This window comes from Callorhinchus milii, unplaced genomic scaffold, assembly GCF_018977255.1.
Source record: "Callorhinchus milii isolate IMCB2004 unplaced genomic scaffold, IMCB_Cmil_1.0 Scaffold9, whole genome shotgun sequence".
Lineage (NCBI taxonomy): Eukaryota > Metazoa > Chordata > Chondrichthyes > Chimaeriformes > Callorhinchidae > Callorhinchus > Callorhinchus milii.
In genome coordinates this window covers 596315-621495 of record NW_024704750.1, presented here as the reverse complement: position 1 = coordinate 621495, position 25181 = coordinate 596315, and the positions used below count along the sequence as shown (strand labels likewise).

The 25181-nt window shown below is 42.7% G+C and overlaps 1 protein-coding gene across 2 annotated transcripts; it reads right to left on the bottom strand.

The window, feature by feature from the left end:
- Nucleotides 1-1108: 1108 nt before the first annotated feature.
- On the bottom strand, nt 1109-24298 carry dlst (dihydrolipoamide S-succinyltransferase). Of its 2 annotated transcripts, none has more exons than XM_007908520.2 (15): nt 22195-22278; nt 18119-18152; nt 17554-17599; nt 16861-16922; nt 15844-15918; nt 13989-14044; nt 13184-13295; nt 12619-12771; nt 11359-11447; nt 10698-10795; nt 6672-6802; nt 5120-5193; nt 4303-4386; nt 3669-3836; nt 1109-3047 (listed from the first exon to the last, which is right to left on the bottom strand). In XM_007908520.2, exons 1-15 carry the CDS (start codon nt 22261-22263, stop codon nt 2913-2915), a joined length of 1386 nt encoding a protein of 461 aa, XP_007906711.1. In that variant the 5' UTR covers nt 22264-22278; the 3' UTR covers nt 1109-2912.
- Between the last annotated feature and the right edge of the window lie 883 nt (nt 24299-25181).

The following is a 25181-nucleotide window of genomic DNA, read 5'->3' as shown; positions in this document are numbered from 1 at the left end:
ACTCCCATAAGTATGATCTGTATAAATCGTATAATTGTCCAAGTCATACATCTGTCTGAGTCCCGTTCAAGAGTTTATATTCTATGCAAGTTATGTGAAACTTTGCATAAGTCACATTAAATGTATGGTTTCAACTGATAGGACTTATGTGAGATTTTACTGTATTTCATTTCCTCCCACTGAGAAAACAAGTTCCCCAAACCAGTCGCAAGGTGATTGAACCATTATATGTTTATCTTTTTTAAATAAACCATTATATACCATTTTCACCTTTATATCAATGCAACTGATCACTTTATTACTGGATATTAAACTTAGACTTCTTTGGAATTTTTAATAACAGAATGTTGACAGTGATGCAAGGCAGCATTCAAATCTGCATATTCTGGGTATCCCTAAAGTGATATTACAAGTGGGGGAGGAGAAAACTGCGTACTTGGCACAAACTATTACAAAGGAACACAGTGGTGAAGTCAGCTATGTGGAACTTAACGTTGCATGGCATCAAATCCTCAGTAACTTGATTGTTTGTTCCTTGCAGTTCATTTCAATGGGTTAACCAATCTGTTCCCCTTCCCCCATCAATTTCAGGTTAGCCTTCACACGCTTCCCCAATACCCGCACTGCAGTAAATTAAAATAAAAACACATACATAAAAGTGCCAGGAGTGAAACAGATCAGCTCATCTCAATAAACTAAATATTGCTCTTACCGCAGATCACACACTAACGTGAGCAAATTTAAGGTAACAATTGATATTAGACACCAGTGCTAGGTAGTTGTGTGCAAGCTAGGTATACATTCCTTCCCTCCCTCCAAAACTACACCAGCTCATCACTTACATTTCCCACCAGGTCCTATGGCTTTCTGTCCAAGACAGACACATCCTCCTAATGGAGCTATTCCCCTTCCTCAGAATAAATTGCTATTGGCTCCTTCCTGCTTTACCAATTTGTACGATTACAATTCATGGATGGATAGAATACACACACACACACATATATATATATATATAGAGAGAGAGAGACACATATGTCAGTTCCTCATAACGCAGGATTATGATCCCTTGAGGACTGCTTTCCCACAATGAAAAAAATTAACAAAAATGTCCAATAGGTCTGTGTTTATTCAAAGAATACCTGATTTGGCGAACAGTCTTTGTAATCTTCACATCACACCGGGTGTTGAATGTTACAGCGACAATGTATAGGATGAATAGGTTGTGCGTGTTTTGGGATTGCAAAGATTGCTCAATTCATGGAGATGACAGGATGTCAGTTGGACTTAGGTAAAAGTGGGCCTTGGCTTGTAAAGGCAAATGCTTTCTCAGCTGAGTTATTAGCCAGCAACACAGGGTAGGGTGTGGTGAGAGAGGGATAATAATAATCCTTGCATTTGATAATAGTGCCTTATCACATCTTCGAGACACCTCAAAACACTTCAATGTCCCACAAACAGTCGTGGATTGAGTGACCAAATTATTTTTAAAATTTATTTTGAAGGAATTATTACCCCCTGAAAAGCGATCAGCCAATCAACTAATAACTGGGTTCCTATTTACTGCTAGGTAAACAGAGGCATGAGGCGTAAAGAAATTTGCTCAACGTTTTGCCCCGTCCAGGAATCGAACCCGGGTCATTACACATCTTGCATCCCTTAACCCTGTCCTGCTGCAGAAACCACATCTTCCCAATGAACAGCATGGAGGACATCGGGAGACAAACCTCTTTACCTTTTATCTAAATGGTGACAAGGGTGGTCGTGGAGTGAGGGCGGGGGACGAGGGGAAAGGAAGGAAAGTAAAATAATGTACGTTTGTGGTAGTGAAGTGGACGGTGTTTAAGGAGGTGGGATCAGAAATGGAGAAAGCTTGATACCAAGTACTCCTGCACTAAAGCAGAAGATAGATGCCAGAGTAAAACTCCATCAACTCTACCTAACTGTACCTAAACCTCCAACTTCACATTGTCCCCAGAACAGCAATGATATTCCAGCTCCTACACCTGCCATCCTGGGCAAAGGTAGTGCTTTATATTCAATTAACACCAACTTATATAGTGCAGACATGAGAGGCAAGATGAACCTTGTCCCCAAATCAGCTGACATAACAACTGCAGCCAGCAGAGACTGAGCTAAAAGGCTTTCAGCTGTTCAGTCTAGTTTGGATTTAAACTGAACGGCAATATTCAAAATGTCAATTTTTTGGTGCAGTTGGTGCTGAGTGAGGTGGTGGTGGGGAAATCCCTCAGAAATCACTGTTGCTTCCAGCAGAACAGGAAAGTGCTAAATCAAGGAATGGGTACCTTTCAGAGCTCCTGCACGAGGTGCTTGTCAACAGGAGCCAGCGAGGCATCAGCCTCAAACAGCAGTGACATCTCCTGTGGTACTCCAATCTTCAATGACGTCTGTTACTTGTAATGTTGGAAGCAGAGCTCAATTGGATCTCAAGCAACATCTCTCGCTGAAGATGCTGGGTACAAATCCAAACTGTACTAACTTGGCAGAAAGTCCATATAAAATAAAGTGAGTTTGCGACAAGTAATAGGTTAGTGCATTACAATACTGAGTGTGCTAATTCTGCCTTACACAGAACATTTAGTTTTCTTACCTTGAAGTTAAAAACTTCCCTCACTTCCAAACATGGGAAGATCAATGACAATCTCAGGACAGGTTGCCTAAGCCTGTGCACTGACTAAGGTTAGCTGCATCTACCAGCAAGTCTCTAACATGCAGTATCCATCCACAATAACCGATCTGTACACAATTGCAATCTCTCCACAAAACATTCATTTACAATTAATATATATTTTTTAAAACGCCAAAAAAGTTTTAACATTTAATAATAGGATGAAAATGCATATGACATCTGTTCAGTATCTCTATGTGTTTTCTTAAATAACAAAAATAATGATTTAAATGTCGAGTAGCAGCACACGAGGGTCTTCAACCACAGCTTTAACCTTTCGGAGGAACATCACTGCCTCTCTTCCATCAATCAAGCGATGGTCATAGGTTAGCGCCACATACATCATGGGACGGATCTCAACCTGCAAAAGTGGGGAGGGGGAAATGTTCGCAGCGTGAGACAAGAATTTCTCTTTAGCAGAATTTTCATTAAACAAAATATACAGTCAATTCCCTTTACAGTGTATCCTGTGAAGCGCTTTGAGACGTCTCGAAGCCATGATAAGGCGCTGTATCAAATGCAAGCATTATTATTGTTATTGTTGGCAATGATTAGCTATCCTAGGTTCACCATCGAAGGGGAAATGGAACTCGCTTGCTTTGCTACAGATTTAGATACAAGTTGAAAACAAATTCCCTTTTGTCCCCAGTTACTGATTACAGATTCTAAACACGATGGGAGACCGACTCTCCCAATCCCACTACTTTAGGTCTAGCAGTCAGTCCTGAACTTATTGCCATGTGTGACTAGATCTTGACAGTTACAGAGGGTTATGCGATCTCTCCCTGTTTATACAAAAGGTCCTTCACGAACAGTTTACTGAAATGCATGAAAGGCCATTACTTTACCCATTTGCAGAGAATGTTGGCAAAAAGAAACAGTTCATAAAAGCTACTCATGAACGTTACTCTCTTCATCCCTGCATCCCCAACTCTTGTTCTTTATAATCCAAGCGATAGAAATTGAACAAGATAGTACTCACCTTGCCCTGAATGGCAACTGGCCTCTGGAAGATGCCATGCATACCCAGGATAGCAGACTGAGGTGGGTTGATAATTGGAGTCCCAAACAATGAGCCAAACACACCTCCATTACTGATAGTGAAAGTACCTCCATCCATATCTTCTACAGCCAGTTCATTCTTACGAGCCTAGGCCAACGACAAGGCAATGAGCATCCTTCATATGTGTATCAGGTATAATGAGAAGCTGCTAAGTATTGGTGAATAAAACAATTCATCATTTAGTCAGATGCTAAACTCAATTGGCCAATAGATTGGCCCTCCCCCTCCCTATAACATGTGGCTTCACAGTGAGTTACCCTATTCTGTTTCTCCTCCCCATCAACAGTAGCAGAAAGCCTTTTGTTTTGCCAAAATACTGATACTTAAAGTAAAATAAGTGAAAAAGATGATAATGGAGTCTGCGGCATGATGGTATTTCTCATCGACCCACGTTAGTGTGTGAGAGCAGAGATGCCATGTGTAGCCATGACAAGGTCCATCCAGTTGGCAGAAGGAATCTCCATTCATCCGACTTAGAATCTTTACCAGGGAATGCCAGCCAATGACATACCACAAATTACACCCCAATGTTAAACACTGGCCAGTGGCTTACCTTCTCCCCCAGCTCATTGATTGCCTTTTCAATGTCAGCAAAGTTCATCATTTCAACATTTCGGATCACAGGGACCACCAGACCCTACAAAGAAAACAGATAATTCTGGGTTGAAAACGCAGAGATTTTTCACCAGACAAACATCAGCATGTGGATACCCATCAGGTGACACCAGGAAACAAAGATTATTGGGCAAGACATTCCTGTTTTTAATGGGAACAAATGGAACTTTTCCATGACTCAAATTTTCTTTCCATTTGCTGAATAAATTTCAGGATCTGACAGCAACTGTAGTTCATGATAAAGGTGATCACCCAAAACGTGGTAAATCGCTAGCAAACACTGATTAACTGGAACAAACAGCATCAATCTATTTATTGCTGGACAACTTATTCAACGTTGAAGTAACCCAATACAGTTCAAATTTTTATAAAAAAATAAAGTCACAATGTAAAACAGTAGGATGCAGTTTATGAATGCATGTGAAAAAAACTCATTCATATGGGACACTGCTGTGCACAATTGGCAGCTGAGTTTCGCCCACAAAATACACTATATTTACAATACGTTCTGTGAAGCGCTTTGAGATGTCTCAACAACGTGATAATATATCAAATGCAAAGATTATTATTATTACTACTACCAGGACTTTTCTTTTTGCCCAGAAGAATAAAATGAAGCTGATTTCTTCTCTCTTTCCCTCTCCCTTTCCACATAGAATCATGCTTATTGTGGCCGGGAGAAGGTTCCAAGTTTGAAGTAGTTTGAAGTAAATCATGGAGCCTGTGATCAATAATGACCCAAGTGCAACACTCACCTTAGGTGTGGCTACAGCAACGCTGATATCAATGTATTCTCTGTAGATTATTTCTTTGGTACTATCATCAATAACTAGACAGACAAGGAGAAAGCATTAAAAGATGCTGAACTGGTGTTAATCTTAGATTAACTGGAAGGCAGGGCAGTGTCCTCAAATGTGCATAGCAAAGCCACATGAAGTACACTACCTGCACCTAATAAAGGACAATATCAATAGATCACTTCCACTATAATAACTATTATTTATTAATGGAATGTTTTTAAAAAATATTTCAATTATTTTAAGTTTTTCCCTTCTTCCATCTTTTAGGTCTCCACATGTCCAGGCTAAGAGAAGGTAAGAATCCTTGAGCCTCAATCTAAAATCCATTCAGCATCTCACTGGCAGCAAAGCTGAGATTGGAAACTCACCATGAGGGCAATACACTTCTCCTATGCCACAGCACCCACACTGACATAGCAACGTTACCGTACTTTCTCTAGCAGTTATACAACTGTTGGTATATACGGCAAAAGTGGTTCATTGACCAAGATATTTTTTCTGCTTTACTCCATTTGTTGCTTCTCATTCAATTTTTCTTGAAACCCACAAACCCCATCCCCTCCTTCCCTCAACAATACACCCTCACTTTATTGGCTGGTCTCCATATTCAAACCCGCAGAGGTAGACACATCTGCTGTGCCCTCTATACACAATCCGTTTCACATTCATATAAACAGCTTGTGGGTAAGAGATGTCTACAATCTGTGGGTAAGGAAGCTCAGAACCGTTCACACACACGGCATGAGAGCAAGGTTATTTTTAAAGGAAGAATTAAAAGGTCATTGCACTTAAAATGTAATAGTGCAAGAAACAGCAGATACTGATTTTTGGCACTCTGGCCGGGTGGGAGAGAGGTTGTCTGAATGACAGAGGGTCTCCAGTAAACTACGGAGTAGGAAAAGCGATAGGATTAATATTGGGGGAAAATCAGAGAGCATTTACGTAAAGCTTTCCCTCGGGAGATAAAGTAGGTGGGGTATATTATTCATGCTCTACGGAAGGAGCAAGTGTGATGGACAGAATTGCTTTTCATTATGTTATTACTAAAGCCTTCAAGAGGGTGACCACAGAAGCAAGTCCTGATTACAGCAAAGCATTGACTTGTGTACTTCAAGGTTACCGTATTAAAATATCATTTTTACAGGGCTTCTCTTTAACTCTTTTTAATTGCTTGTTCACAGGCTGTATCTTTGTATGTCAATGAGCATAAAAGCTAGTTTGTAAATAATTGAAGTTGATGTACAGATCAGCCATGATCTAACAGAATGGCAGAGCAGGCTCGAGGGGCCGAATGGACTACTCCTGTTCCTATATTCCTAAATCTCACCTTCATACCCTTACCCCCCTGTCCCCACCACACAGAGTCCAAATATTTACCAAAATCTCAAAAACAATTAAAATGCCATGAGATACACTGAGTGAATGTAAATCCTTTACATTACAATAGTCCTTGTTTCTTATTCAAGAGCTTATTGCTAGGATCTGGTCTTTCTAAGCCAATACTCACCAGCATTGACCACTGGCTGATTCTGCAAAGCAAAGCTGGCTGCTTTGACAAAAGCAGACATGAATCCGAGCTTCATGTTGTGTTTCTTCAGGAAAGTTTCCTTGTGTAGAGCTCTCATTTCCTGGATGTTGCTGGAAGGGAACGAATATACTTATGCATCCTAATCTACGTACTCATACAATATACACATACGTTTAATAGAAATATACTTTTGTGGGAAGTATTTGATGTTGTTCCATTTACAAGGCCTAATTAATTGGCAGGTTAAGAATAAAAGATGAATTTTAATTAGAAGAGTGTAAAGTTATACACATCAAACTATCATGTATATAGGATAACGGGATGCCTAACAACATGATAGAAAAGGAAAATAATTTGCATTTCTCAAGTCACGAACGGGAGAAACAACAATTTCTCAGAACAATGTTCCCCAAAATGACGCCTCTCTCCAAGAGCTGCTCTACCTGTTTAACCAATTCCCTGGTTTTAGTGATCGCGGATGATGTGAAGTTAACAGGACTAATCACTGAATTTCAAACCAAGTTGAAACAAGTTGCCCACATTGTTGTTGAGCCCACATTTAGAATACTGTTTGCAATTTTAGCAATGACGTTTAGAGAAGCGCGGTTGGTGCATTGTAGTGAAGGCTCAGCTCAGAGCGACTCTGGGGCAGGGCACACAGTTAGTATGGTCTCAAAAAGAATTAATGTCTTTGAAGAAATCTTTATAGAGGGTGTAATTCACTGATGCAAAGATTATTGTTAAAAAGAGACAAGTTTAAAAGAAGAGGAATATTAAACGGTATGAGATGCAAGAGAATGGGATTAAACAAGCTTCACTGAGAGAAAAGCACCAGCGTAGACTTGCTTCCAGTTTACTAACCAGTTTGGAAGACTGTTAAACACTAAATCTAATACATCCGTCTTGGTTCTCAGTTCCATGTTATTTTAATCAGTCACTGATTGTCTCTAACATTGCTATTTTCAGTAACAATTTTCAATTTCACTCAACAAACATTTACTGAGCGTCAACTAAGCCCTTACATTAACATGACTACTTGTTTAACATCTACCGCACTAAATATACTAAGCCTTTGTGAAGAGGAAGTTGAGCAGCGTTTTCTATGCAAAATACTTTCCGTAGCTCAGTATAAATGCGTGTATTTGAAAGCAATGTGCAGAATTGATTACCATTTGAATTGCTTCTGTAATTGGTTGAACTACTTTACTTTTTATGCCATAATACAACAATCATCTTGAGAACATTCTACATTTTGTTTTAGTGTGGACTGAACCTCTTTCCATTCATGCATTATTGATCCAGCGCAATTATTTCCATTCATTTGACCCGAGTGGAAGTGATAAACACTTAGTGTAGTGTACAGCTGTTTTCTGCCGCTCGCTGCACTGTGCTTCTGTCTCCTCAAAGATTTGGGGTCCCTTCTCAACTGCATATGTTATTCATGGAACAGCTATTAGCCATAAGCCAACGATAATATAAATAATAATCTTTGTATTTGATATAGCACATTTCACGTTGAAAGGATGTCTCAAAGCACTTCACAGATTTACTGTAAAGTGTAGTGACTTACTGACCTTTTTGTCGACAAATTATAAGATTTTAGAATGATCTGCCACTGGATTATGATCCCCAACATGAGTTTTGTACTTGACTATTAAGATCCTCGAAACACAACTTGCATTTATATATAAATGATGGAGATCACTGAACAGGGAAGAACACAGGTTTTTTTAAGTGCTCTGAGAAGCTACCCCTGTGAAGAGCGCTAATACTTTAGCAAGTTGTTGTTGCTATAAAGGTGTTAAGCAAAGGCAGTCAATGTAATACGTTCTCAAGAGGGTTTTGAAAGCAAGGAGAGAAGGCACAAGGTGAAGGGATTTGGGAGATGTGTTCCAGAGAGGATAGGTATTGTATCTGAAGGTCAGAACTGATCACAGGGCCATATTTACATGGGAGGTCACATGAGGCAATGTAGACTTTGTTGATCAATTTACCGCTTCACACGGGTTTTTAATAACAGATATCTGAGCCAGTTGGAGCATGTGACCCACCATCAGGTTTTCTGGGGTTTAAAAATAATGTTTTTAAAAATGCCTCCCAACCAAACATTCCACCAGTTGGTAATCAGTCTGAACAATTTGTGTCTTAAACTTGTAGCCGAGCTGGATAGCACCTCCATCAACTCTTGACAGAGAAGCATTTTCCTTGGAACTTATTCTCAGCACTACAGTACTTTTCAACAAAATAAAATAACACATCTTGAGCACAAAAAACACTCCGTAAAAAGTAGTAAAATGCATGCATACATGGTGAAATGAATGAAACATATTTTTTGAATTACTGTATATTTTCTGCTGTTCTTTTCTGCAGCTTCTAGAAATGTAAGTGTCAGTAACTAGGACTGCAGAGGCCTGTGTTAAGCAGCACAGCCCATTTACACCACAATTCACCACGAAGACTGCTCCACGATTTACACCCACACAGGGGCTCTTTATCAAAGTGCCTTGGTGAAGCTGTGAGGGGGTGGAACATTGCGAAGGTGTGGAGGTGCAGGAATACAGTAATTGTTAAGCTTGCACAATTAAATACTAAAGTAATTTAAGGAAAATAAATTAAAATACAGTGAAAAAAGGTCAAACCAACTGCACTGTCCAACAAACAGACACTCTGTTGGCAATCTGAGGGTTAAAGCTATAAAGAATCTGTAATCCCAGTGAAACCAGCAGTTTTAGGGTTAAAAGCAGTGAAAGTGGATAGCGTCTTCATTGAGCAGATAAAAGGTGTCTGTGTCTCTGTGTTTTCCCCTTAACCCTGTTTGTTTTCCTGCACTTAGGCTCATTAACTATAGGATTACTTCCCTAACACCATTACGGCATCCCCAAGATGCAAGAACACAAGAAAAGGAGCCGGGAATGATAAAATCTTCCAGTCTAACTATATCAAATTTTCATTGCCTCATCATTAAACTGCATTCATTTGACCACCAGGCTCCTCATGGGGGGGGGTTTATCTCTGTCCATCTCTTCCCTCCTTCGCGACAGTCTCCAGACAGATGTTAGTCTGGTAAAGTGCATTCTTCACTAATCTGTTTAAACAGGCATTACTACAGTACAGGCCAGCACCCTGAAGAGCTGTAAACCAAAACTGCCTTAAAAGAAATGGTAAAAGCATCATTTCCAGCACAAGAGGCAAACATTTCCCCTTAAATTAATATTGTGTGATGTGCCCACGATACAGCATAACTACATTAGGCACAAATATTTACACACATTTGCTTAAGTGGGGATGAGGTTTCAGGTTTTCGAAGGGTTTGAATAACATTTAGAAAATAATCTTCTAATCATAGGTCAAGAAAGAGCCTTAGTTTACGCTCCGTCTAAAACACGTCTCCCTGCCTGGTGTTAAGCTTTCTTCAACAGAATGCAGGAACTTCATTTGGGATGAGTTCTGCATGAAGCAAATGTTGGTGCACGGGGGTTGGAAAGGAAACACTTGCAAGGACAAGAATGAAGAAAGTAAAAATAGCTGGAGTTTGTAACACGGCCGTGCTGTGCCACTGAGCTGTTAAACATGGGTCACTGGCAGAGGGAAAGCAAGTGACAAATATATTGGCAGTATTTCTTTCGATTTAAAATCACAACAAAATACAATTTACATTTAGGTCTGTTCATGTCGGGAGCACATCTCAAAGAGCTTTACACAGCCAGCTAGGATCCCTGGGGAGGGTGGGGGTGAGGGGAAGAGGGAGAGAGTGAGAAACATCTGTATTTCAAAAACATATGAAACAGATTTATCCAGAGATTGGCTGTTCTGATAGAGCAGGACACTCGCACAGCCTCATGCTGCTTTTCAAAGCCCAAAACGTTTACAAATAGAAACTCATAGAATTTATTTGGTGCTGGCTTCGGGGGTGAGGGAAGGAGGTATTTGAGAACAATCAGAATATGGTACACACAGCAGCTTAGCAATAAGAAGACAACTCACTTTTTAATCAAATGGCCTCACCTCATGTCAATCTCATTAAAGGTGGTCAGCATGGCACACGTATTCTGAGACTCCTTTAGGCGCTGTGCAATTCGCAGCCGCATCCTGTTCATTTTCACCTAAACGTTGAAAAAAAGAAGTTAAAATAACAAATGATTTCAGTCGCACAAACTTGTTTTCAAGGCTTGTTACCTATTTAAGTGATCTGTTTAAAATGCTCGACATGATATTTGTAAAATGTGTGCAGATTACAAGCAAGAACATTAAAACATGTTGGTTAGATTATGGCCAATCTTTTAATCCTCTTTCCCCATAACCCTTATTTCCCAAACATACAACTAGATCCTTGGTAACCCAGTTACACAAAGTATTAATAATAATAATATTAATCCTTGCATTTCATATAGTGGCTTGAAAACGCTTCACATACACTATAAAGTGTAGTGACTGTGTATTTTGTGGGCAAAACATGGCCGCCAATTGAGCACAGCAGTGTCCCACAAACAATCGATTGAGTGACCAAATTATTATGTTTTTTTTGAAGGGATTATTAGCCACTTATTATTATTATATACCCTGGAGCAAATTGTAGTTTGTATCCACTCCCTGTCCAGCCCCACTACAACTCATAGAAGATAAAAGGTAAATTGGCTAAACATCTGGCATCGCTGGTCGCTCCTACCTTGTGCTCTGATCTGCCACCTTTCAGCCCTGCATCTGGGGCTTCCACTGAGAATCCTGCAGGCACCGCGGAGGCTTTCACTGCTGAGACTGCAATAAAAACAGAAGCCATGAAAGAAAGTGAGGCACTTACTTTTGCATCACATCCATGCATGTTTTGTCTTTGAATGCTGTGTCTAAAGACGTCTCTCTGATTGTGCCTTCAGCCACCCCCAATCTTCCTCCAGCTCAGGTTCCCACTCAGACATAGTAAAGAGCTGTGAGCGATTCTCTCTAAGTCACTGCGGCACACTGGCAACCCAGTGAAATAGCAAGCCTCCCGAACATTCACACAAGTCTAGGTATGTCCATGCTCCATAAACAGTTGTTTTATGCCATAAATCAAGAAATATTCAATCAAGAATATGTATTTTGCTGGCCAACCATAAAGGGAATATCGAGATAAAGAGTAAAGGTTGGGCACGACTGTAATTGGTCATGCAATTACATGGACATTGTCTATACAAACCAGAGACGTGGCTTGTCTTAGATTTGGAAGAAGATGTTGAGTCTGCCACTTGTAAACGCTGAGCAGGTATTCACCTCAGAGCTGAGCTCACATACAGAAATGCACTTTACTGTTGAGATTCCTAGAACTAGGTTATAATGTAGGCAGACCCCACTGGCTTATTTAAGTGGTTAAATTTGAATGGGATCAAATCTTGAGCATCAATCTCTTTTAATACATTTAAATTTAAACCAAGCATGAAGCATTAAAGTGTATCTCCTTAAACCTCACCGTCGACTTCAGAAATACATTCAACAAAACTAAAAGTGTAATGATGCATTTTATTCCTCTGTCATTAGGTTCCTGCTGCAGCTGGGGAGAGAGCAAGCACTGACCATGAGTCTGTGGGATGTGGTCATTGAAGCTTTTATACTCGAATACTCTAAACAAGGTTCAGTAGAAACGCTCAATCACTCCATGAGGGGAAAACTATTTAATGCAAACTATATATACCATGCATACGACAGAGAACAGAACACTTAAAATCTTTTTGACTTTCTTCCTATTTTTTTCTTTTTCAACAGACTTGACAATATCACACAGCGAGTTAGAAATCTCTGCTCCCCAATGCTGCAAAGGAGCACAACTCTAATATGATGAATAATTATTCAGAATTAAGACTTTCTTTATCTCGATATTCCCACTTGCTCCTAAGCACAGTTCATCCACCCAAATCACTTCTGTTGGTGCGGGTCCCAAGTTGCTGTTGCTCACCGGGTTTACTGTCCATGGGCTGTGTGGATACCTGTGGAACAGGCGGCATTGTGGTTGGGATTGGCCCTGTGCTGTGTGCAGGGGCTGAAGGTGGTGTCACTGCTGGTTGGGGAGCAGTTGGAGCTTCTGCTGCTTTGGGCTTTGCAGCACCAGCTGGAGAAGCAAAAATAAACCACATTAACTTTGCTCCAATCTCGAGCTTCTCTGCTTTGTTATACAGATACAGTGTATGTGTGGGGGAGAAGGGGGAACGAGAGAGAGTATGTACTGTACGTGCAGCACATTTAACTAGTCTTAAGGAAGTGAAGTAATTACACATATATAACACAACTCAATTGCATTGGGGGCAAGAATGTAGCAATTTTACTCAAGGCTGTGGTAAGCGTGCACGCAACACTACTCAGGTCTAGGGTGAGAACATCAAACACCACACTTTACTCATGTCGCAAGGAGCGAGTCAGCACACTGTAAGGGGAGGTGTGTTCACACACACACAATATTGGTATAAGCGGATGTGCATACAAGGCACACCACAGGTTTGGTGGAATCAGATGTGTACACTTACCTTGTGTTTTCCTGAGTTTGAAGAGAGGGGTTCCTCCTTCTACTTTACCTCCATCGGGGACCAGGAGTTCCTCAATCACACCAGCATGTGGAGCAGGAACCTGCACTGCTGTCTGAAAGGAAGAGAATACATTCAGAAACGCAGCAACCTCTTGCTGCTCGGAGTTTGGGTGAGGAATGTACAGTGAGTAGTGGATTTTACTACACCAGCTTCTTGATCAACAAATAGAGCTCAAAAAGATGCCAGGCAGTCCTGACAGACACTTTGGGAGTTTAGTATGGAACTCCAGTGGGGGATAGACCCAAACGAGGTGTCAACCCAACCACTTTACAGCACTCCTGAGGCGCTATCCTGCGTGAAGGATGCTATATAAATGGAAGTTGTTGTTATGGGCTGAAAGGCCACCACCGATGCTATAAATAGGTCACTCAGTGACATAATAAATGGGGACTGAGGGCTGTAGAAATCATCAGGGAAAGTTACAGTAAAGGTGATATAGCCCAGTTGTCACTCTCACCAAATCCCCAGCAACTTGTTATTGTGAGTAATGTTAAGGCCTCTGTCCCACCATTGGAGGCCGTGCTTTCAGCCACTATGCCCAAAACTCTTCAGTTCGTGCCTCCGGTCACCCCCCCGCTCCCAATGGCTCGGCATCAGGCTCCGCCACTGTAAAGTGCTCTGGGACGCTACCATGAGAGGCACTGTGTAAATGTTGTTTAGGTTTGCCAGCTCTCTCGCCTTGGGAACAGTGTATGATGCAGGGGTACCTTGAAGAAATGATACCTCACCAGAAACAGCTACCCACCTTGTCAGTCTCAATTTCACATACCACCTCGTCTTCAGCGACTGTATCACCCACAGCTGCAACAGAACACACGGAGTGAAGATGCATCTCACCCAGAGAATGCCAATTACTCTGATGCAAGAAAATAGCAAATAGCAAAAAATATTACTTTCTGGCGTTCGGGGGGGGGGGGGTCAGAATCTTAACCATGATTTACTGGTTCCAAGAAGTGAAAGCCAGTTAAAAAAATGTGCACACGAATTGTGGTCAACACATGTGCCCAATTAACAAGCACAACCACAGCTAGGTGTGAAATGCACAGGGTGGAAACTGTGTTTAGATTGAAATACAGGTTCTTAAAAATACCCCACCACAACTTCAGGACGTGCCAGTGTAAAGATGGTAGAGACATTTACTGTACCTTAAAGCCTTTGGCATCCTTGGGAGTAAAAGACCAGAGTGTCGTGAGTCGATTATACAGTGAAAAACTCTGGCATTTATATCAAGTAATAAAAATAAAAGGGAATCCAAATCTATTAGCTTTGCACTGCTTTCATGGTCAATAGTGTCACTTTCATGGTAACTTGCTGACATTATGCTGTGAACTGGCAGATACAGTACTTTTCCTTTGTCTCCTCCCCACCCACTAAATTCTTCCCATCAGTGCTGTAAATTTCTATGATTCTGTGAATTAACCTATGATCTTCTTCAACTTCCTCAGGTCATCAGTGGAGCCACAGAATGTCCAAAGCAAATTGACATTTATTATCACCAAAATCCCAAACCAGAATTTATCACTTTAAGTGACTCCAAATCATGCTGTTCAAGGCTTTATCTGCCTGATGACTGCCCTATCCTTTCTTCTCAAAGGACACCCTTTGTCTACCTTCCTACCCAACCCAGTTCCTCTGATCAAAGCATCATTGCTGGCTCAAAGGATGGAATCTATATTCCCACATTATCCTCTGTAAATACCACTACATAATCATGGGTTGACCAGCCATCCAATCTTCACTCCTTAAAAAGCAGCTCACTTCACAAGCGTTCTCCCAGCCTGAGAATCTAACTCACTGTGGACATTGAGAGGCGGGAATTGTGTGTGTGTGTGAGGATTGTCCTAGTCCATGCTGCAGAGCCATGATGTACCAGCTGTTTTCAGCAGTCTGATGTTATTCGCCTGTTTCTAGTCCAATTACGAGAAGTTGCCCACAAGTTGCTTTTTATTCCTTATTGGTAAAAACCCATTTATTTGTGGCTAAACTACACCTCTGTGATAATGATTGTCTGGTATTAAGACATTCTACACTGTTGCAGGCTGCTCTGAACAAAGAGGACAGTAGCAGGGCATCAAGTCACACATTGATGGTTCTCTAATGCCTCTACTGTACATCTACAGCATAGACCAGGCAGCTGGTGACTCACGGCAGTCACTCTACCCTAATACCCACGTCCTTTTATGAAACTTACAGGCTTCAGAGTGCAACAGAACGAAAGATCACGGAAAGAGAGCTTGACATGCACGTTTGCTTTAAAGCGCAGTTCAGAACAGATTTATCACAGCAGCAAATTCAGCTATTGCTAAACACGTCACAAATAATGAAATATTAGCAACAAAGAGTGAATGTTTTCAAGATAAAATCCCCAAATAAGAAAATCCCAAACCAAGTGGATGATTGTGCCCAAATTTAGTCTCTCGTCCCACCAGATCAATTCGCAAACTTTATATGGGATTACATTTCATTTTTTCTATTTTATTGCAACTTGTGAAGATTTAAAGTGCTCTGGGACGTGGACCTTACATGGACCCCGACCAATATGCAATCATGTGAAGCCAGTCTTATAACCAACCAAATGTACATACTAATGGCCAAGTTACCTTTCTCCCACCTGACATCTCCCTCTGTGACAGACTCTGCAAACGCTGGCGTGTTCACTGTCATCACCTCGTCATCTGTGGAAGCATGTTAGGGACAATTAAAAGCTACTGTGGAAAAAGGCAACTCATCACGAGGCTGACAGTGAAGATGTCACCCACTTAATAACATTTACCTAAATTTATTGTACCTTCAGTGTTTGCTCAGACTTGAGGAAACTAGCAAAGGAAAATAAGCACACAGCCCCACCTGCCTCAAGACAGACCCCAAAGAACTTTACTTAAAAGTGAGCACGGCACATTAACATTCAAGGTTACATTCTTAAGTGGAAGATAATGTTAACTCTGAATTGTGTAATTTGCACAGTAAACAGGGTCTTGCTTCTATTTGCCATGAAAAGGAGGGCAGCCACTAGGGAGCTTTTATGTTTAAATTACTTTAGATCAATTTTCATTCCTGTCTTTTGGCTAAATTTAATGAGAATTTGATCTTGTATCATTCAAATGTGAGAATGAGGAAATATATTTTTTAAATTGTTGGGGGGAAATGTTTTGTTTAGCACACTTTTCATCTCTGGATCGCAAAGTTCAAACCTAACTCAGGCAGATGTTAAGTCCCATGTAAACTGATCTTAAGGATTCTCAATCTGCTCCCTATTGAGCATGGACTCACAGCATAAGATAACCGCACATTCAGTCAGAGAGACTGGTGTGGAAACATTTTCTGGGTTTAAATTGCTATCATTTTTTTCTCTCTCTCAATCTGCAACACTAAGTGACTGTCGATACCACCCACTGTAATCTGATCAGGTAGCTTCAGGATTCAGCACAATTAGATTTATTTAATTCTTACCTCATCCAAATAGCAACTATCCTGGAGTCAATTCACACAGTAAAAACATGCTAATGTTTAGCTTTCTAAATAACTCACGGTGAAGGCAGCATAATATGCAATCCCACAGATTTAAACCTAGCAGCATGTTGTATATGATTATTATTATACGATGGTTCAATACTTACTGAAAACTGCAGAAGTCTTAAAGTGTCGGATGTGGAAGATCCTGAATTTGGAGACATTTTCTCTGTAAATAAAACACTACAATTAGAGTTTCAGTGCAGACATGAGATAATGATAAAACAAACAGGATAGTGTCCATCTGAGCACAAGATGTGTATTAAACAAGAAAGTGATCAGAACGGCAAAAATAATGTAACCAGGGACGCGGTCAATCTGCTAAATGGTGCACACTTTCCCATTAAAACTCAATCTGGTAAACGGTGCACTCTTACCCAGTAAAATTTTCCATGTTGTGAGGTGGCACTTCCTATAACATGTCTGTCACACAATTCATGTCACCACAGTATAAGCAGACCACAAGCAGAACAGCAGAAGGTCAAGTGCAATTGGGTTTCCAATCCTTTCCCCTTCAGAAGGAAAACCCGTATTTAGCTAAATATTGAAATGGTGCATTCTACCCTAACCCCTCCCCCCCACACCACCATTCCAAAGAAGCCAATTCTGGAGCAAGCCATGCTGAGTATCTTACATGTATTTATCAGAGGGCAACATACATTACAACAGGTTCAAGGGGTATAAGACATGGAAGGATGAAATATCAAACTAGCCTGTTGGTCTATAAACTACATAACATCTATATCAGAAAGTGGCACATAAAATAAGATGATCTCTGCAGTTCTTCTCTCAGGACTTACTGAAACTGTCGGTTATTATTGACCACTCGATGGCCCACCGAGAGACCTAGAAGAGACAGGTTGTCAGTTATTGCCAATCACGTTTCACATGTAGTACTTAGCAAATCTCTACATCAAACTTTAGAAAGCAGCATTTAGCAGCCCATTTACACATAGCAAAGAATCACAAACAGTCAGGAAATTAATTGCAAGTTTTTATTGGGGTGAATGGCGTTGGCCAGGACACCAGGAGAAACTCTCTCCCCCCTAGTGCTGTGTGCATTTAAAGATCATTTAACCAGGCAGACAGGACCTTGCTTTAACCTCTGGTCAGAAAGACCAGAAATGGCAGACAGTTGGAGGATGGAAAGTGATTATAATATAGATTTACATTCATAGAATGGAAAAATTCCCACATTTGAGAAAATCAAAATTCTGCAAAGTTGGGAAAGAAATACAAATGATTTTCCTGAGTCAAATCTTGCAAAATAAGGCACTAAATCTATACAGCAAGAGTCAGCCCTGAAGCGGGTCTTCAACCACAAGTCTTGTTGACATCAACTACCAAACAACAGAAAACACTCACCCGAGAGAGCTCTTCGTCCTAATGATCCACTAGCCTTGAGAGAGAATGGAAAGAGAGAGAGCATTTTATTCTCCGACACAAGCTGTTTAAATGGCATGGCTTTCATCACTGGCTGATGGGAAAGCCACTAATCTAACAGTTGAATAGTAATCTACCGCATGAATTGCTGCATTTTACAAAATGTTTTTTGGTCTTTACAAAATACAAATATTGTTGATAGTTACAAGTGTGTCTCAATTAACCATTTATTTGTGTTTTTGTAGTGTTGGTAATCATTGGAAAACTGAATCCAGTGGATACAATTTGAAAGCTTTTGCGTACAGCAGCAACAACAACTTGCATTTATATTGCGACCCTCATGCAGGATAGTGTCCCAGAGCGCTGGACATTGGCGAAGCACGACACCACAGGCACGTTATTGCCACATTCCCCTGATGGAGACCCACAGGCACCAATAACAAACAATCCTTGCACTGAATATAGCACCTATAACATTGAAACATCAGAATGCCTCCAGAACTGCTGTCAAACTGGTCAACATGGGCATGCGCTGTGCATGCAGGAAGGTGCCACAAACAGGCAGGAGATTAAAGACAAACTGATTTGGAGGAGGCTGGCCAGGGCACCCGGAGAAACTCCTCCATGTTTTTGAAGAATGTCAAGTTCGATGTAAATTAGAAAGTTATTAAATAAACCAATTTGCCAATCGCACTGACCGTCTGACCAAACCCTCACCTCCACCAATGATCAATTCCAGCCTGTTTAGGACTAATCAGCAATTAAACTGATTAAAGTGAATTCAAAACAGGACAAGAGATTTTTCCCCCTTTTGTTAGCAATAACATAAAATGGGACCTTAAATTACTTAGGAGAACAATGTTCATTCATTGTTGAGGTGCGAAATGTCCTGGTAAGCAAGGTGATAATAATAATAATTATTAGAGGATTGAGGCCATTGTGGGTTTCAAGAGGGAAATAAACAGGTATAGAAAGATAGAGGCTTAAATAGATAGAGAGATAGGGTGGGCAGTGAGACTGAACGATCACCTTCCTCTGAGAGCCCGTGCAGACTCAATGGGCTGAATTGTTTTAGGATTCTATACCGACCAGACAGAATTTCCAGCTATGGAGCCGGACAAAATCAGTTAGGATATGACATATTAAAGACAGTGCCACACCCTTTGCAGTGACTACCTACTGGGAAGGAAAAGAACATTATTATATCATGTACTTTGGCATTTTTTTTAAATGGAGAAAAGTAGAAAGAGCAGTCAGGTTTTTTGGGGGCGGGGGAAGAAGAGGAAATACATTGTAAAGTAGTTGCAGCAAATGTCACCTATTCTGTTTAAGTTTGGAGATAACTATATTTGGTACAAAGTTCAGCAATAGCATTAACCATTAGAATTTGCTTTGTAAATGTTTTAACCCAGTGTCAAATATCTACCAGTGAGGAGAGTGCGCTCATCCCTTCATTAAAGGATCCACTGTATATTTCAATTGGAACAAACAGTACATTTTTGTTGTTTATTATTTTAATAATAATCCTTGATATAATTTGATACACGTTATGTGAGGCCTTTAAAGTATCTCAAAGCCCTTCACAGAATTTACTGTAAAGTGCAGTGACGTGTATTCTGTAGCGGTTTAGCTTCCTTCTTGCATTGTATTCCTTGTGAATAATTCCTGAACATATATATGATCACTCTGGTTACCCTTCGCTACCTAGATTAGTGGAGTCCTGTAGCTCAGTGGTTAGAGCACTCGTTTTGCAAGCGAGAGACCTGAGTTCAATTCCAGGCAGAGGGCGAAACCTTGGGCAAGTTTCCTTACTCCACACAGAGCCTAATAATAAACCCTCCAAAACCCAAAACAATAATAAATTGGTCATTTTCAATCTATGACTGTTTGTGGGACATTGCTGTGCGCAATTGGCTGCTGCGTTCACCCACAAATATACAGTCAATTCACTTTACAGTGTGTTCTGTGAAGCGCTTTGGGACGTCCTCCCGACCTGAAAAGTGCTATATCAAATGCAAGGATTATTATTATTATTATTATTATTATATTCCTAGACTCTGGGAACATGTCATCATTATTTCTAGCTGAAAACAAAAAAGGACACAGAGGGACAAAAATAATGAAAGGACAAGTCACCTCCAAGTCATTCAGAAACACATCCTAAAATGCTCAAAGACCAAGACTGGAAGCCCTAGAGTGAGTCATCTACCTGCTCTCTCAGATGGATGTTGCTTTTAGCTGTGTTTTTTTTGGAGGGCGTGGGAGGAGAGAGAGCACTAACATCATAATGTGAATTAACTGGAAAAAAACGAATCATGTGAATTACTAACCCAAGTGGTATTTTTAAAAGTTCTGCATTTCTCATCTTTGACCATTCAGCAATTCTCAGAGTCCAGTGGGAAGCAGCAGTGATCCGCAGGATTAAACTGAATGTCAGGACAGCAACACTAAGCTGGTGGCTTTCTCCAGCATAAAAGAGCTCCAGTGCTGTAGTACAGAGCAACCGAGGGAAAAGGATATAGTGCCGCAGTAGACACTATATTTGTCTGGCTTCCAAGTAGCACATACAACAAGGATCTGCTCAGCTCAGTTTCCACTCCCCAAACTCATGGCCAAAGGGAACTGAGTAGGAATGTTATACTACCATGAGGGTGGATGAAAGCAATACAAAGTAAACATAACTGTTGCTGGTTTCTTTAATTTTATGTAATCTACTGAACAAGCCAGTAATTGTACTGGAAGTTAGAAAGACACAGGAATGGCATATCACTGTAACACAAGAGGGCTTGGCACAAGGTATTCACATCTGAACACTAACCAAACTCGGGTCGCCTCCTGACTAGTCAATGTCAAAACTGCTAACACACTGTGACTACACAAGGCAGCAAATGGTGGCACCCCTTCCCCTCTCCCTCCTCCCCCCCAGTGTGGTGCCTAGGGAGTAAGGAATTTAGGAACAGGGGTAGGCCATTCAGCCCCTCAAGCCTGTTCCGCCATTCTATAAAATCATGGCTGAACTGTAACTCAACTCCAATTACCCACCTTGCCCCATATCCCTCGATATTCTTAACTAACAAATATCTATCCACCTCAGTCTCAAAAATTTAAATGGGTCCTGCATCCACAGCCTTTCGGTGGAGGGAGAAAGTGAAGCAGAAAAGATACAGAAAGACTTTCTGGTTTGTGATCTTAGGTTGGCTGTGACAAACATTGTGCTGTATGCTCTGCTCTCGTCGCCAACGCTTCTCTGGCATATGGAACAAAGCAGAATAATCACCACTGATCTGAGTGAAAGATATAAAATAATGAAGGGAATTGACGAGCGAGAGAAGGGACAACTCTTCCTTCTGGTACAAAGATCAGAAACAAGGCAACATGGCCTTGACATTAGAGTTAAGTCAATGAGAAATAAAACGTTTTTTTTTCACACAAAAAGTGGTGAGAAAATGGAATTCACTGCACCAGAATTTCATAGATACAGAATCAAATTGGAATGTTTAAAAAGATAAATACTGCACTTTGTAACTGTAGGTAATAATTATTAGTTATTATTTTATTCAAGCCTGACAATACACAATAGACTACTATTTTCTTTTGCTCATTTATCATGGTTTTGTGGTACATGACTACCCGATCCTACTTCCCCTTCATTTGGCCATAACTGGAAAGGGTTGAAACAGTTTTTGATCCCAGAGCACAGAAATCCAAGCAACTACAGCTTCAAAACCAATCAAGACTAGCGAGTTACAGGCTTCACCATGAGATCCTTGTTCAAAGTGCCTTGCTCTGGGGGCAAATAAATCAATTTCCACTTCTCCAATTGAAGTGGGTTGTTCATGTAAAGGTCACAGTTTACACAGCAGTATTAACATAAGCTCAAACCAGTTTCCATTGCAAACACACATACTGTCATCTGTAGCCCAAATATTTTTTTCATCTCTCTCTCCCAATGAATCTAAATTTATCTATCTTGTTACTGATTTACCAACCAGCAAGAATAAGTAATTTACTCACTCAAAACCTTTCAGAATTCTGAAGACGTCTACAATAAAACTCACAAAAGTCGTGTCATTCGGGACATCAGTCGGGACGCGAAGTCCGAGTTGCAGGCAAACTGTATAAGTCATGTATAAGGCTGGAAATAAATGTACAGATTTGGAGAGGCAAAAATGCAAAGGGCTTTGAAGGTTATGACAAGGAATTTAAAGTCTGTGGTACTAATTACCAGATGTCAGGACAGGTAAAAGTGGAACCAAGAAAGTGCAGAGATTGACCAAAGAGAAACCAATGAAGTGGTTGAGTGTCACAAATCACAGAGGTCAAAGAAAGAAGAGAAAATGGGTCAGCGTTGGGGGAAGGTTAGAAACCAGAGTGAATGGTCTCTCACAGGTAATGAGAGATAGTCCAAAAATATGGGACCGTGGGGTGATTTTAACAGGTGGAGGTGGATACTTGAGGCCAATCGAGCAGCTGTGAGTGTATCTACAACTTACCACAGACCATGGACCAAGCCCACGATTTCTGTGGTCTCATGTACAACACCACACTCACTATTCGAATTCAAGACCCTCATCCTCACCTACAAGGCCATTCACGGCCGCGCTCCCTCCTACCTCTCTGACCTACTAACCCCCTACCTACCCCCCCGTACCCTCCGTTCCTCCGGCTCCGGTCTGCTCCACATCCCCCGCCCCAACCGCCCGACCATCGGTGGCCTTCAGCCTCTCAGCCCCGAGGCTCTGGAACTCCATCCCCAGTGCCTTCGCCGCTTCCTCCCTTTCCTCCTTCAAAGCCGGTCTCAAGACCTTTCTCTTTGACCGTGCCTTCAGCTCCCCTCTCGACTCTCTACCCCCTCCTCACTCCCTCCCTTCCCTCCCCTCACCCTGACCATTTCCCCCCAATGCTCGGGTCCTGACCCAACTGTACAGCACCTTGGGACGTCCTCCCGACGTGAAAGGCGCTCTATAAATGGAATCTTGTTGTTGTTGTATACATTTATTCACACTGAGGGTATATCAATACAGCTGCACAGTCAGAAGACATTGTAGTTATTAGCCAGTGGGGGCTAAAGGTAGATGGGGGGGAGGGGTCACATTGGCCGGTGATTAGGAATTATTGGGGGTTGAAACCCTGGAAAGTTTAACACATTCTGTACCCAGAAACATAGTAACTAGCCCGACATTGGATATTTTAACACATTTCCCACGAGAATATTCTCAAATGGATTCCACCAAATAAAGACCTCGGGCAAAGCAAAGTACTGGCAACATGTCCTCAAAGGAACTCGGTGCAGCGTCAGCAAAGTGGCGCTTAAACACTATAATAAAACATAGACAATAATAAAAACTGCAGTATTGAGGGGGAAAAAAGAGACGTGTCGAGCGAGGTGCGGAATTTTATGAGGAGCCACTGCTGTACAAAACATACCGAGAGCCGGGGATCCGCACACTCAAAGGGGAGTGGGAGTTAAACTGAGTCAACGTGACCTCCGCGTGAAAAAATGCCAACGAAGGTCGGGGCCGGGGGGGGGGGAGGGGGCGGGGGGGAGGGGCCCGGGGCACCGGAGGGGAGGGGCCCGGGAGGGGAGGGGTCGGGAGGGGAGGGGCCGGGGAGGGGGGAGGGGCTGCGGGAGGGGAGGGGCTGCGGGGGTCACAGTGCGCGGGGCGGACAGGGCCTGAAGGGCGCGATATGAACCCGAGGCGGTGTTGTTGTTGCTGTCGCGCGGTGGCCTCTGGTCAATAATAATGACCCCATCCCGCGGGGTCTGACCCGGGGCTCATTTCGCCGTCGAGACGCCTCGAAGCGCCTCACGGGACACACTGTGCAGTGTGTAGTGACTGTGTGTTTTGTGGGGGCAGAGCAGCCGCCGTGGGCTGAAGGTCTGTTGGGGGGCGGTGTGGGGCTCAGGGCCGCGGTGTAAACACAAGTTGTTGTTGTTGCCGGTGTCGGCTCCAGGCCTCAGGCCTGTGCCCCCCCCCCGCTCCCCTCCCCTCCCGCGCCGCCGCCGCTAATTTCCGGGCCCGGGCCCCCGCCCCCGCTTTACCTGCAGGGCCCCGGGACGGCGGGTCACGGCCCAGCGGCTCAGGCTCCGGGACACAGACCGACACCGAGCGAACATGGCGGCGACTGCGGAGCCGCGCGACAGCCGAGGAGACCGGAAGTCACTCCGACTGCACCAACTCCCCGAGAGGCGCGGGGGCGCGCGGGGGGACCTCCGGCAAAACACCCCCCGACACGGACTGTGGCTCTCGTGTGTTTCTCTTCAACCACAACAACAACAACACAATGTCGGTGAGAGCTCCGAGTAATCAAAATGTTTTATACAGGAATTCTCCCCCCCCCAACTTCCTCCAATTTGAACGAATGGCGGCTGGACTGTGCCATTTGTACACCAAATGGGGGAGTGGCCGGGGGAGGGAGGGGCCGGGGGGAGAGGGAGGGGCCGGGGGGGGAGGGAGGGGCCTGGGGGGGAGAGGGAGGGGCCTGGGGGGGGGAGGGAGGGGCCTGGGGGGGGAGAGGGAGGGGCCGGGGGAGGGAGGTAGGGGCCGGGGTGAGGGAGGGGCCGGGGGGAGAGGGAGGGGCCTGGGTGGGGGAGGGAGGGGCCTGGGTGGGGGAGGGAGGGGCCTGGGTGGGGGAGGGAGGGGCCTGGGTGGGGGGAGAGGGAGGGGGTGGGGGGAGAGGGAGGGGCCGGGGGCAGAGGGAGGGGCCGGGGTGATGGAGGGAGGGGCCTGGGTGGGGGGGAGGGAGGGGTTCCCTGACTGACACACACGTCACTTATTGTAAATGCTTCAGGAAAAGATAATATTTTGGGGAAGATGTCATTTTGGACTGAATGATTGATTGACTGATTGACTGATTGATTGTGATTTGTTTCCTGAAACGCTGATTCTTTCAAACACATCTTAAATACTTTTCTTTTGGGAAATAACCTTATGGGATATTGTACAGAGGGAGTGCAGGCGACCGCCCGGAAGGTGGAAGGTGAACTGGATGGACCTCTCGGTCTTTTCCTCACGTAGCATTTCTTACGTTGTTGTGCTTCCAT

What these genes read in the sequence shown, in the direction of transcription:
- dlst (XM_007908520.2), bottom strand. Translation starts at nt 22,263, where the DNA reads ATGACTTATACAGTTTGCCTGCAACTCGGACTTCGCGTCCCGACTGAT. An exon ending in GCCCATGGACAGTAAACCCG is followed by an intron (nt 11,448 to 12,618) that starts GTGAGCAACAGC and finishes TTTTTATTGCAG; the next exon opens with TCTCAGCAGTGAAAGCCTCC. An exon ending in TTGCTGTAGCCACACCTAAG is followed by an intron (nt 4,387 to 5,119) that starts GTGAGTGTTGCA and finishes TTTTCTTTGTAG; the next exon opens with GGTCTGGTGGTCCCTGTGAT.